The following is a 14,349-nucleotide window of genomic DNA, read 5'->3' on the forward strand; positions in this document are numbered from 1 at the left end:
GGGGATTCTGCCACCCTCCAAAAAGAAGCTATATTAGGAAATCTTTTTCATGTAGTCATATACGTATGAAAGCAAGAGATACATTTATCAATGTATTTGGTGTTACTCTCACAAATGTTTACACATACATAAAAATCCACTGTCATTAAGTCATAGAGATTTTTGAAAACAACCAAAGGGGGCGAAGAAAAAGGGAGGCAAGGAGGAAAGATGGAGTAGAACACGGCTGTATCCTGCTGCCTTTTGGCCCTCTCCTGCTTGGTGGTTTGTATTTTGTTGTAGTTGTTTTAGATTCAAATAGAGCATTGACAACATTTCACCTCCACATTTTTAAGCTTGGTTTTACAATCATATTTTCCACCAACCATCTTTCTGGAAATGAGAATAATTCTATAATGCAGATTAAGCAGAAGTGTTTTTCAGTTTCTCCCAGTGACCATTCCTTGGCTAGCTAACAGACCAGCCATTCAGAAGCAATTTTCTTCAGGCTGAAATTATGTGCTGACCGTAGCAGATCACTTCCCATAATAACCCTTCCCCCACCCAATGCTAAATACAATCTGTCTCCTACCCACTGTAATAACGTGCAAATGACTGTAATTTTGCAGACAAGAAACAGCCCAAAGTGAAACGTGTCTAAACAGAGGTCGATTTGAAAAATCAGGGCTATTACCTAAATCTGTAAAATACATATTGTAATAAAACCAGCAACAGCAATCTCCAATAAGTAGTTTTAAAAAAATGTAACTTGTGTTTTGATCTTCTTTAGGCACCCGGTCTCCACTGGCATAAAAGAAAAATCCTTTTCCAGAAATGGTTTCATTACATGTGATGTAAACTGCCTTCCTTTGCTAACTGATCTGCAGACCTTGCTTGGGCACCCGTTCAGATATAGTAGCGCACACCACACCAGAAAGACCCGGCAAGCAGAGGTAAGATTTCAGATACTTAACACTGACCTACATCACAGTTCTCTCAATGTGAGCAGTATACAGATGTTTTCCTTTAGAAGAATGTGCCGCTTTGCAATATTTTGCTGGGTTCCCTAGGACTGTATGGCATAAAAGGGACAAGATTTGCTGCTTTTCCTTTTGGATTCTTTTCAGGTTGAGGTTTGGGAGAAGGAATGGGGAAATACCAACACATACAGGGAGAAACTCCTTTAACTTTACAGTTCTTTACTATTAAAATTCATTGTAGTCGTGAGTCTCAGAGCATGGAAAATTTGCTTTATATCATTTCAATTTGTTTAAGCAAAACCGTGTTATAAAGGTTTTGGAAGATAGACATCATTCTCCCTCCCTTGGATGTAGAGTCCCTTTGTTTTACGCTGAGGAGTTTAAATTGAAGGTGAACTAATAGAGCATAGAAATGACCTGAAAAGTTAACACAGCTGTGTTTTACAGTGTGTGTGAATGTCTGTATTCACAAAATGTATATCAGAATGTCCATGGGTCTCTCATGAGGCGTCTTCCATGGCAGGGTGAACACCATCCGTGTCTTGCTTCCCTAAGTACTTCCCCCATTCCCATGGGGATGAAATAAAATGTTTCTGTGCCAGGTCCTCTCTCTCCACTAGACATCTGCCTCTTGGCACTCTTTTTTGGTCCAGTGATATTTCAGGTTATTGCAAAAACGTCAAATGTTTGACTGAGAACACTGCCTATCTCTTTTTGGGGACAGTTGTTTAGAGATGGATATTGTTAACAATACAGAAACTTGAATTGGATTTAGGAAGCATGTTTGAAAAGAGTTTTCTCTAAAAGACCTTTCCTCGGTAGCAAGTTAGGATGTTATCTCTAGGTAAAGTGAAGAACATCTAGTGTTTGTGCGGGTGTCTTAATAAATCACCCATTCCATATTGCCTAGAAACCAGGTCACTTGCCCACAGCCTTGAGGCAGGTCTGTTCATAACCAAGCCCAGACAGATAAGACCCTTTCTCCACAATCTTCCTGGGCAGCCAGAAAGTTTCTCATTATGTCTAAATTAAGTTTATTTTCTCATAAGTCCATTCCTAGGTAGGTTTTTTTTTTTTTAAATAACTTTGCTTTCCACTTTTTCCCCTTGGTCTTGAACAACTCTCTAGTGTCAAAATTGGCATAGATTTAGAAAAGTTAGACCCACGTATAGACTGCCTTCCAAATAAACAAAAATCCAAGAAATTATTTCTGATCCTTTTATGATACAGCACAAACCAGAGGAAATAGGCACCAAAGAAAGACCACTCTGTTTTCCTGTGTTACTGCCTGAAGCCCCTGGCCTCAGCACTGAGCTCTTTGCCCTTAAAAAGGAGGAAAAGTCTTGTGCCAGGATCTTCTGATCACCTAGTAATGGAAGCAGTACAAGCAGGAGCTCAGCTGGTGGTGGTGGTTATTGGAGATGGGATAGCACTCTTTAACTGCTCCTTTTACACTATCCTTCTGGCTCCTCCCACCTCTTCTTTCCTCCTAGACTCCTTTCCAGCCGCTGCTCCCCTCTACCACATCTCTGAGTAGACACACACTAAGATGTAAAATTACAAAGTATACATGTTATACAATAGTGTACTGGTATTATCAACTATATGCGTGTGGATATCAGTACGCAGGCCAGTATGTTCCCTATCATCTTGATAAGAGAGGCGGATAAAATTTTCTCCTCTAAAATATGGTAGAACTTCCTAATTTTGTGAGGGGAGTAGCTCTGATTTTCTAAGCCGGTAGTTAATTATCTTAGTTTCATTCATCAATTAGCTGATAGCCCTCTGATGTCTCTTGATTGGCCCCTTTGTCAAACAAAAGAAAACAAACACTCACAAAGCCAGCAGAATGACTCTGGTTGATTCAAGTCTCTAGGCGGAACTTGGAGGGTAGGAGGTGGGGGCGGGGTGCGAACGGAGTGTGGAGATGTTGGAATGGAAGGAAAATGCTTGAATTTATCAAAAACGGTTTGGGTTAAATATGTGATTGAATTTGGCATAAGCCTTTATCTTTAACCAGGTGGGGTTTATTAAAAAGGTTGAAGAATTAGGGTTAAGTATTGAAGTAAGGGTTAGATCAGATTATTTGAATACCAGGAAGCCTAAACTTTGGCTTTAGTTACACTAAATCTATACTGCAGAGCCTGTGATTTGCTTTTACCAAGGGAGTGTGTTGGAGGTGTTGCTTCTACCCTTTATGAACTTCAGCAGGTCTTATTTTCTATGCCTTTTCAAGTCCAGTTGTTTTAAAAGCTAATTATTGATTTTTCCAAGCTGATTATACAGGGTAGCCATGGGCTTCCAAAGATGGAAATACTCCAGGGACATAGGAAGTGTCTGAGTGATCTGGTCCTTTGAGGAACCACTCTTCTAAAAGAAGAAGAGTTAAAAATCAACGTGCATGTTCTATTAGCAGTGGGACACACACAAACTGTAAAATCTGTACGTTCAAAATGATAAAACAAATATGAAAGTTAAAATAGACGATAAGTGGATATCAGATTATCTTCTCTGCCCTATTAATGTACGGCTTTGCTTTGAAAATAAATCTATTTAGGCAGATCTAAGGACTATTATAGATTGCATTCCTCTAGTTTATGTACCCCAGCAAAGGATGGAAACTGCTGTTTATTACTATTTTAGCATCAAATCGAGTTCATCTTGGGTAGTGAAACAACTAATTGGCATTAAAAAAAATGAACTAAATACATCGAAAGCTCAAACATGAGTCAATAGACATTACTTAAAACATGTGACATAAATATTTTTATTGATCCACAAAGTCATCACTGAATATTTATATCATAAGCAATCTTCTGCTAGCTCTAATTCACTTTATATGTCCATTTGACTCAGTTAAGACACATTCTTAAATTGCGATTGTCGTGTGGAAATTACAAACCCGGTAGTGCTGCATCTTTAACACTTGGGATCATGACACTTTCAATTAAATTCAGTGCACCCTTTGACTTTAAAATTTCCATATTCCGGCTCCTAAAAGTGATGGTAAATAACAATGAAAAATTAAAACTAAAAGTGCTTTAAAGGCTTAATATATATAAATACATTAGCTTAAGTATATTAGCGGTTACAGTACAATACTTGTTATTGTTAAACTTGTTATTTCATATTAACCTCTCTGGTCCTATGACCTCAGAGTCCCATTAACTTGGTTGCTGGCATTTGTCCTACAATACATTCTAAAATATTTTTGTGTTCTTGGTGGATTGCACGGTGCTGCGTTCAGAGGACTTTGACACCGGCTCTCCCCAAGAGAGGGTTAAATATTTGGGGAAGGGGAACTCTGACAATCCCTCGGCTTAAAAATGGTACTGGGACTGTTTAACGGGTTAATCTTCCTAGTATATTTATCTCCCACAAATCGATTTTTTTAAAAAATGAGACTAGCCCGAAGTGTTAACATGGTTGGCCGGGACCTCATTTTTTAAAAATTTAAAAAAATTTTTTGGAGCTGCCTAGGACCAGGTGGAAAAGCTTTGTTACTAATTCCAGGGAAGAACCTTTCACGTAGTGGTGGTTAAATGGTTGCCAGCTTTCACATTTCATTGCTTGTGGACCAGAAGCCTGGGAACAAAAGGGTTACTTGTTTCCCCACCACCGCCTTCACCCCCAGATCGATTTTTCTTATTTAATCAGCGAGTAAAATGAGAGACACAAGGAAAAAAAAAAAAAAACACCCATTGAAAGAAGGGCAAAGTGGCGGGGGGAGAGTTGAAAGCCAGAAGGTGCAATACAGAAAATCAGTCCCGGGGAGTTTGCGCTGCCGAGTCCTTGCAACACGGAATGGAAGCCGGCAAAACGCTCGCAGTCATTTCCACACAGCCAACCTCCCTTTTCTCCTCGCTACGCGCTAGTGGCTCATTTGGCTTCCCTCTGCCACCGAGCGATCACATACATTATTTCCCCCAAGATAACACAATCAAACTTATATTTACCGACATCCTCTCCTCGCAGCCTGTTTGAGATTTGTTTTAATAAATAAGTGTTTTATGTGAATGATGTAGTAATTGAAACAGGCGCACCATTTTTTTTTTTTTTTCATCTTACTGCAGGAGGTTCCTCAACCCCAATCTGGTTGGAAAATAAAACGCTTTGTCTCCACAACCGCCCCCCACCGGACCCCCACCCGCTCTCAGTGTGTGTTTTATACGTGTGTATATCTCAACCCCCTACAGTAGCCAAGAGAAAGCAGCTAGCCAATGAGAGAGCCCAGTTTCATAAAAGCTGCTCTCTGATTGGCCCGATGAGAAAGGGCAATGGGAACAAAGAAAAGTCCCTTTCAGGTATAGAGGCTGAGAGCTCCTTTTGCTCCACTCCCCCTGTGTGTGTGTTGTGTTTCAGTCCTGATTTCAGTGTTGCAGAACAAGCTTGTTGTGTGTGTGCACCAGGGGAATTTTTCTTTTCTTTTTTTTAATTTGAATTTTTGTTTTTATAAAAAATACACAGGCCGGTCTGTGACATTTGATGGTCCATCTTCTTTAATAATAAATTTGTTGAAGAGATTATAATTTCCAAAATAAAGCGGCTGCAACCAAACACATTCAATGCAGTTAGAAGGAAAAGGTCAACTCGATCCAATACAGACCGTAAGTACGGTTGCGTGGTGTGTCTCTATATAGCACTTAGCGGGGACTTCATGCAGGGGAATGTGCGAGTTTTATGCATTGAAATGAGGAACTAGTTACAGGGTTTGGCTTTTGCATTGAGAACAACAATCCAAGAAGGGTGAATTTTTATTCAGTGGAGGGTGAAGCATTTGTAACTTCTTCACACAAATTAAGCTTGACTGGGCACTCGGGGTAACTTAGAGTAAACTACCTTTGGGGCTCTAACCCAAGGAGAATAAAAGTGACACAGTTACAAATCTTGATCTGCAGTGTCCATTCTCTAGCGCACCTCACCCCTCCCTCTCCTATCCTAGCTGGGAAGGACCCTCTTCCAAACTGAACCAGGAAAATGGGGGCAAGGGCAGAACAAGCCGATTTCTGTCTCTTGTCACTTCTAGTGCCCATAATTTAATATTAAACAAGGGAATAGTCACCCATTACCTGTAATGGTTATAATTACCATTTTCCACCTCCTTAAAAAAGCAAGCAGCAAAAACACCATTAAGGGAAAAAAATGCCCCACCCAACCCGAACAAACCCGCAAATAGTAACAATGGTGTGTTTATTACAGGACCTGGATTGGGAGCTAGCAAAATGTTTTTCTTTGTTTAAGACATGAGGGGGGGTCCCTAAAATCCAAGTAGCGTGGAGGTGCCCTGCCCCCCTCGCCTAGTCGTCCCTATCCCTGGCCCCTTGGCAAAGACGGCAAATTGGAGATAAGCTGAGGAAAGGTTTATAAGGTGTTTCTTTAAAACATCTGCTTTGCTCTTGTACTCATTACATTTCACTCCTTCCGAACTTCCGAGAGCCTAGATCTGCGAGAAATGTTTCACATTCATAACTTGTAGCTGCTCCCACTGCAAGGGCGGGAGTGGGGGGAGGCGGCGGGGGGGGGGGAGAGTGTGTGCCGGGGGAGGGGAGAGACCTTCAGCTTTTTTTTAAAGACCAGATCAGTATTTTCTTGATACGCTTGTCACCATTTTTGTTCTCACGACAACCAATTGAGCCCTTGATCCTCACGTGATGTGAAAGGCTTGCACTGTAACAAAATCGCTCCTTTTCGATGGTTGGTTGTTGCTAACTCGCCCATCCCCCTCCCCCAGCCCCGACATTTCCAGCAAAGCGACTCTCCACTTCCAATCTATCAACAATTCATTACTGCTTTTAGCTTCCAAACGCCAGCTAATTAAAAATACTAAGCCAAGCTCTGGGGCCATCTGACTAAACACAGGAGGGGGGGGTGAGAGAGGAGGAGGAGAGAAAAATAAATAAAAAGGAGACGCACCGTTTGCTGCGACTGTAAACGGGAAAAACTGTCCTGAAAAAGGTCGCCTTAAAAAAAAATCTTTTTTTGACTCTAATTATCGAATTACCACATGACTGATCGGCTTGAACGACAGCGGATTTTTCCCCCCCTCGGGGACTATACTAGGAACTCGGTTCCTTTTTCTTAAAACAACATAAAACAGGAAAACATCACATCCTTTAGGTTTCGAAGACTGAACCAATTTTAAACGCCGTTATTTTCCCTACCCCGCCGCCCCCCGGCCCCCACCCTGAATGCTGGTATAACTGGTTTATCAGCTCACTGAATCATCTGCTCCCCTCCCCCTCCACACCTTTCTTTTTCTCCTCTTGCTCGACTTCTCATCCCACCCTTTCCTCCACCTCCTGCTCCCTCCCTCCCCCTTCCTCCCCCATCCCCTTCCCCCTCCTTTCCTCTTAAGTTAGTTCAAGAAATCAAATCTGTCAGGACGGGCGGAAAAATGCCACTTCCCGACTAACAGGCGGAATCCAGCCCAGATTTTCAGTCCTTTCTTCTTATTCTTTCTTCCCTTTCACTAATTTATCCCGATGTTAGCACATTCTGTCTTGTTACTAGCGGACGCCTGTAGGTTTGCTACATGGGATCATTACTTACTGATCACGGTGACTCTGAAGTCTGGAACTGAAGGCGGAATGAGAAGTTGGGAAAACTTTTTTCTCTAAGCTCTCTCTTTTTTAAAAACTATTATTCTCGATGCTTGTTAAGAGGAAAAAAACCCTTTGGTGCTTCTGTTGTGAATGTGAAACATTATCTTCCAGCTGTACAGTGACACATTTTTTTAAGGAGAAAAGGACTGATCCGTTTGCCAAAAGGGGGGTGGGGAAGTGGAATAATGTTATCGAGTGATTATTCTGGCTGAGATGTGTTATTTGGTTCCTTCCTTCTTGATCATTTGGTGTTTAAGTAAAATGAGGCACAGGCTTGTTTGCCGAGTGGAGTGGGAAAGGCATTTTGATTTGCTGGCCTAATTAAAAAATGATAAAGGAGTAAAGGTAAGCAATGTCTGTGTGTGTGTGTGTATGTATATTTATTTATTTTTTCCTTGACAATCAACTGTTAAAAAGGGGCTGATCCCTTTAAAAACCGTTTTAACTGATCTTTGTCAAACACACACTCATTTGCGGTCATTGAGGCCACCTTGGCGCAGATCACTTAAAGTGTATGTCTTAATCAGTTTCCCGTACAGTCAGTAGCACCATATTTAACAGATTGAGCCAGTCTGTGACCTAGGAATACGGTAGAATTGTTTAGATGTAATTTCTTTTTCTCAAAAGGCATATATTTAGCCTTTTATTTGACACTGTCTTTTCTAAAATAGAGAAATGCTCTTAAAGACGTGTGTGTATATCTCAAAAATAAAATTGTATAAACTGTTGGGGAAGAGAGGATGGGGGGGTATGTGTATGGGGGCGTTATTGGTTGTTTTTTTCTGTTCCTTACTGGGAACAAAAACCAGATTGCCCAGACAATTTGTAAAAAGAAGTAATAAAATTAGAAATGAGGAAAATTTAGCAACATCATTCTGAAACTAGCCTTAGAGAACTTCCAGGGTCTGGTCTTTTAAAAACTGCAAGATCTAGGACATGTTTAAGGATGTTTAAAGCGTGTTCCTTCCTCTTGTCCGAGTGTTCAGGCTGTGTTTCTGGGGTTGTTACCATGTGTATGTGCTAGAAAAAAAAATCCTAAACTCTTTTTTTTTTTCCCTTAAACCTTTCTGGACTTGACTCAGATCCTTAAGATATTTTAATGCTTTTTAAAAAGTGATTATCCTTGTGTTGTTGATAAAGGGCTTTTCTTTTTTAGCTACTGTAAGATGCTTACTGTCATGGGTACGTTTTTCGGGTTTGGTTATTTTTCTTTAAACCTGATATTGGACTGTGGAGACAATACATGAGCCACCTTCCTCACCATCCTTCCCTGTACCCCTCACTGACTCCCCAGTATTAATCGTTTTTTATTCTGGTAACACCCAGACAAGAAATATTCGACTTTTCCCCCCTTCACAGGAAAAGGTGGACCTGGACTGAAGGGTGTAAACCCCCTGGACCCATTCCTGGGGCAGGAAAAAGAAGAGGAAGATTAGAAGATTTTTTTTTTTTTTTAAGAGAAAGCCCAGCGGAGCTAAACGAATGTCCCCTCATCTCCAAAGGAAAGTTCATCGGATTTTTATTCTAGAGAGCTCATCTTCAGGATGTCAGTGAACATTTCTACGGCAGGAAAGGGTGTGGATCCAAATACGGTTGATACTTATGACAGTGGCGATGATTGGGAAATCGGGGTTGGAAATTTAATAATTGATTTGGACGCTGATTTGGAGAAGGACAGACAGAAATTTGAAATGAATAATTCCACCAACACCACTAGCAGCAGCAACTCTAAGGATTGTGGAGGTCTGGCCTCCAGTGGGGCCGGTGCTACCGCAGCCTTAGCGGATGGCCTAAAATTTGCTTCTGTTCAGCCCTCTGCTCCCCAGGGGAATTCACACAAAGAGACCAGCAAATCAAAAGTGAAAAGGAGTAAAACTTCTAAGGATGCTAATAAATCTCTGCCTTCTGCTGCCTTGTATGGGATTCCCGAGATCAGCGGCACTGGCAAGAGGCAGGAAGTCCAAGGGCGCCCTGGAGAGGCAACTGGCATGAATTCAGCGCTGGGTCAAAGTGTGAGCGGCGGCGGCGGCGGCAACCCGAACAGCAATAGTACCAGCGCCGGCACCTCCGCTGCCACCGCGGGAACGGCCTCCTGCGGGAAAAGCAAAGAGGAGAAGCCAGGTAAAAGCCAGAGCAGCCGAGGCGCCAAGCGGGATAAGGATGCGGGGAAATCCAGGAAGGACAAGCACGACCTGCTTCAGGGCCACCAGAATGGCAGTGGCAGCCAGGCCCCTTCCGGGGGCCTCTATGGCTTTGGGGCCAAGAGCAATGGAGGTGGCGCGAGCCCCTTCCACTGCGGGGGCACTGGGAGTGGCAGCGTCGCGGCTGCTGGGGAAGTTAGCAAAAGTGCCCCGGATTCAGGGCTCATGGGAAACTCTATGTTGGTAAAGAAGGAAGAGGAGGAGGAGGAGAGCCACAGGCGAATCAAGAAACTGAAAACTGAGAAGGTAGGATAAAGACGCCTTCCTAGATCTCCTACTTTCCTCTTTGTGTGCATTTGTGTGGGTGCGTGGTGGGTGGGGACGTGCCTCTGTGTGCCTTACACTTCGTGCTTTCTGGTTCTTTGTGAGATTTCTCTTCTGTGCATCCTTCCTGTGAACTTTTGGTATGGGGCAGCTTAACTTGGGTGCAGTGTTTAGCTCCTGCTTCTGCTGCTGCTTGTGGTGCTAGTGTTTGGGTCCCCAGGTGGGAGGGTCTGGGTGTTCCAAGTACCTTTTGCCCTGCAGAAGGGCTCTTGGCCAGTCAGCTCGTTGCGGTGTGCTTTTAACAGAAAACCTGCTCCTGTACCCACTTACCTCTTCTCCTGATTTCTCCCCCTAAGGAGAACTGTCTTCTGTTTTAATTTACACGTCCTAGTATTTCTGGTAATGTGTCCTTAGGTGCAGGGTTCACGTTGCCTCCCCGGAGAGGTATGTCGAGGATTCGAATTTGCACTCCACCCTCCACCCATTTATTTTTTCATGATATTCTCCAAGATAGTCTTGTCAAAGGATATGTTACTGTTATTGGTCCCGAATGAAACCTTGGTCTCCTAGGGTCATTGGTTTCATAACCATGTAGCAAGAATGGAATGGTTTTGGTGACCGCCAGGACTCTTTCCTTGTTCCCTTGCCCAGTTCTTAGCTGGAGATGTAAGAGTGTTATCACTTGGATTTCTTGCCTGACCAGGGAGCTGAAATGTTGGTAAGAAAAGTGAAATGGACTTGGTGGATTGGTGTGCTGAAAGGTGAAAACGGAGCCAAAAGATACCCGAAATACGTGTTGCATTTGAGCGGTGGGGAGCGTTGATTTAGGTAATTCGGACCCTTTTTCCCATCTTTGTCATTGTCGGAAAGTCTAGTGAGACACTGCCTTCGAAAAATTGCCCCTCGTGTTGTGCTGCTTTGTGCTGGAGGCCTAGGACTTACTGGTCTGGCAATTACTGTGCATTAAGTGATGTCCCAAGAGCTGAAGGTGCTCTGTCCACAGAGCAGGTTGGGAGTGAACTGGGGGAGTGAGTGCTGTCTCTATAAAATTAACGTTTAATTCCACAGATTGTGCCTTGCAGAAGCAAATGCGTGTCGTGTGGTTCGTGGCATGGTTGTTTGGTTATATGCTTATTAAATAATTTGATCTTTGCTCTTTCTCACTTGGTCAAAATTGTGAAGTGTCTTTGGGTGATTATTTCTGTGTACAGTTTCTCACTGCTGTCTATTTAAACCTTTTTCTTTTTGCAGGAATAAAGTTTCGGTTTTATGATTTTAGAAGTCGATGAAGGTACATTAAGGTGTAGATGATGCCAAAATCGCAAAAAGCCTCTGAACGCCTGCTTCTTCTATCCATATCCCCTTGGTCAGACAGCATTTTACACTGATGACTTTAAATGCATTAAAAAAAATACAATCCAGGTTTCGATTCTTATGCTGAAATGTGGACTTTCACATAATTTCTGCTAAAAGGCGTTCTGAAGTCTTATTAGTACAGTAGAGCATTTACTTTTGTTGCCAGTAGTCTTCAAATTGCAGTTCTAATCTGCCCTAACTATCTAGATGAATTGCCCTAATCCAGTGCTCACAATGGCTGTGGTTAAGGAGTCAGAGCCATTTGATTGGATTCACTGCTGCCTGGAATGTGGGAGGTACTGCCCTTAGCCTTTTAATCTTCCAGCCAAATGTTCACAGTCAACAATTTTGTTTAGCTGGCAATTGGAACATTTCAGTATCTCAAAGGCTGCTGTCATGGCAACTGAGATGAGAGCGTGGTGTCGGTTCTCCAGTTTTTGTGTTCTTTTCACTTTCCAGTCACACAGGAAACTGGATGAAAAATGGAAGAATTAAGTTATTCATATACATGCAACTCATCTTCAGTCAGAGGAGTATAAGTGTGATAATGTGAATTACCTAAATAAAGAGCAAACAAGTCATGATGGGTCTGGGGTGGAGGGAGGGGAGCAAGCACAGTGCATTTAGATTCGTACCACTGCCAACCGTAGCTGCTGGTATGGGCACAGGGCCCCTTCAGGGATGGCTCCGAGGGGCTTGAATACTGCAGTGTGGGCCATTCTCTGTCAAGCTATGGTGCTGGCTCAGGATCTGGAAGCCCGTTCCTTCAGCTTTCCTCCCCACGCCCACTGCACCCCAGAAGGACTTCTCTTAAGAACGCTTTCCTCCTTGGCACACAGATATGGCACTCCCTTGTACAGATGCCACCCAGGGAAGTCACTCTAATTCCACTAACTCTTGGTTGTGTAAAATTTGACTTCAATTTAGAAAATACTTCCTAATGACAAGGAGGAGACCTCTTGAGGCGGGAAAGATTTAGTAGGACAAGCTTTACCTGGCAAAATAATTCGACACCGAGGCATCCTTTGAGAAAGGTTTTTTGATGTTTTTGTACAATGTTTTAATTTCAGCCTTGTTTGATTATCTGGGTTTGTGAAGAGTAAGTGTCTTAAGGGTGAAGGTGGTTAATTTTCGGCAATCGGATGTGGCTCATGAAGGGGTCAAATGTGAAAACCAAAGAGGGGTGTAATGTGGTGTGTGTGCTTTTTTCTTTTTCTTTTTCCTGGTTGGATGGTTCCAGGAGATTCATAAGACTTGCTGTCACCGGTGAATTTTCACAGCATCCTTCTATGTCTATTTTTGGTCTGTTTATTCTGTTTCTTCACTACACAAAGTCATGTAAAACATGATAAATTGGACCTTATGAAAGGTCCAATTATGAAATTAAATCAATGAGCGTTCTAGTCCTTTATGTGGAAACCACAAGTATGTTGTAAAAGTCGCCACTCTCTTAATATGTGAACAAAATCAAAACATGCCATAATTCTAAGATACTTGAGCTGTATTTCTATAGCCCATTTTGTGGTTAAGCCACCAGTGACGTGTCTGAATAAGTAGATTTGACGGTTTGGTTTTTGGTTGTTAAAACCTGCTTCCCCACCTGCCCCCTCCTTTTCTTTTGAAGCATAATAGCCTGTATTGAGGCTCTTCTGCATGTATCCTCCTTAACCGTCTTACAGTTTTGACCTATCAGACGGAGGCATTCGGCTGGGCTAATAGTTCAATACAGTACATGGGTTTATTTGATCGCTGGGATATTCCAAAATACATACAAGAATTCTTAAAAACAGCTGAGACTTCAAATACATGTGAAGAGCCTAGGAGATCTTATGGTTGGGTCTTAGGATTCTGACTCTTCAGTATGCATTTAGAAAAGAGAATGATTTGAGTAATATCATGCTGCTTTCATTAAGCTGGTCCTTAACAGCCTAAGTGTGGGCTCTACAAATGGACCTGTCTATAAAGGATATCATTCATTTTATTTTATTCTCTTGTAGAAGCCTTTTTACACTTCACTAGGGAATTCTGGCACGTTTTCTAAGTGAGTGTGATTAGTTGAAGAACATATTTTGATTAGTAAGTTTTGTGGATGATATGCTTCCCCCCCAAATACAGTGCCCCCTACAAATTCTGCTTAGAGAGTGCAGTTTATCTACTGTGAAATAAAAGGGCAGAAAGGTCACTTGCTATAATTAAAGAACAAAGTCCATTGTTGTTGGACAGCAAACTGTTTTGAAAGCTACATAAGGGATTTAGCTGTTGAAAACGTTGGTAACTAAGGGTGGCTCCCAAGCAGCATTGATTCAGCTCCTTTCTTTTCTATAGGCTTCCTCGGAGGATGACAGGGCTTTTGCAGTGGGTGCAGAGGGGCTGCTCTTTCCCCAACGAAGTTTTCTGTGAGACCCCGTGGAAGCTTGGAAGATTTGCATAACCAGGCACATCCCTGGGTTCTGAGCACAGTATCTGTAATCTGCTGGGCTTGCTGGAGAAATTTTAAAAATTACTCAGCAACTGATCAAGATTGTGCTAAAAGAGATAAATAACGTTTAGCAACTTTTAATAACTTTGCAAATAGTCTGTAAAAAAAAAAAAAAAAGAGGCGGGGAGGGATTGATTGTCCAAATGTCATGAGGTTAAGAATGCTCTTCAAGGGAAATTGCTTGGCTGCAAGATGGTTTTAATTAGGGTGTTAGAAAGACTTATTTTTCCTAAGCAGCATTTTATAGTTAGTAAATGAAATCTATGCCGAAAGTGCTAAGCAGAAATCTCCCTAACCACAGAGGTGTTCAATAACCAGATTCAAACAACATGGAAAGAACCATCTGTTCTTCGTTTTCAGCATGAAAAACAAGGATTGAACGGCTGAGATTTGCTCCAATTTTGACTGTGTGTGCCTTTTTTTTAATTTAAAAAAAGTTCACCTGGTACTTCATAGCAACTCGAAATTGCTGTAATATGAGCAACACT

The 14,349-nt window shown here is 42.1% G+C and overlaps 1 protein-coding gene across 3 annotated transcripts in view; it reads left to right on the forward strand.

The window, feature by feature from the left end:
• ZNF608 (zinc finger protein 608) overlaps nucleotides 1-14,349 on the forward strand; it is a 131,064-nt gene that overhangs the window by 22,902 nt on the left and 93,813 nt on the right. Inside the window, exons 3-5 of one of the 3 annotated variants that reach the window (XM_060008936.1) lie at nucleotides 770-932; nucleotides 5,427-5,566; nucleotides 8,921-10,008. In XM_060008936.1, the coding sequence (XP_059864919.1) occupies nucleotides 9,106-10,008 (903 nt within the window). In that variant the 5' untranslated portion in view covers nucleotides 770-932; nucleotides 5,427-5,566; nucleotides 8,921-9,105. Of the gene's footprint in view, nucleotides 1-769; nucleotides 933-5,426; nucleotides 5,567-7,340; nucleotides 7,907-8,920; nucleotides 10,009-14,349 lie in introns of those variants that run through there. The other 2 variants (XM_060008938.1, XM_060008937.1) reach the window with 2 other exon arrangements.

Source organism: Delphinus delphis, chromosome 3, assembly GCF_949987515.2.
Source record: "Delphinus delphis chromosome 3, mDelDel1.2, whole genome shotgun sequence".
Classification (NCBI taxonomy): domain Eukaryota; kingdom Metazoa; phylum Chordata; class Mammalia; order Artiodactyla; family Delphinidae; genus Delphinus; species Delphinus delphis.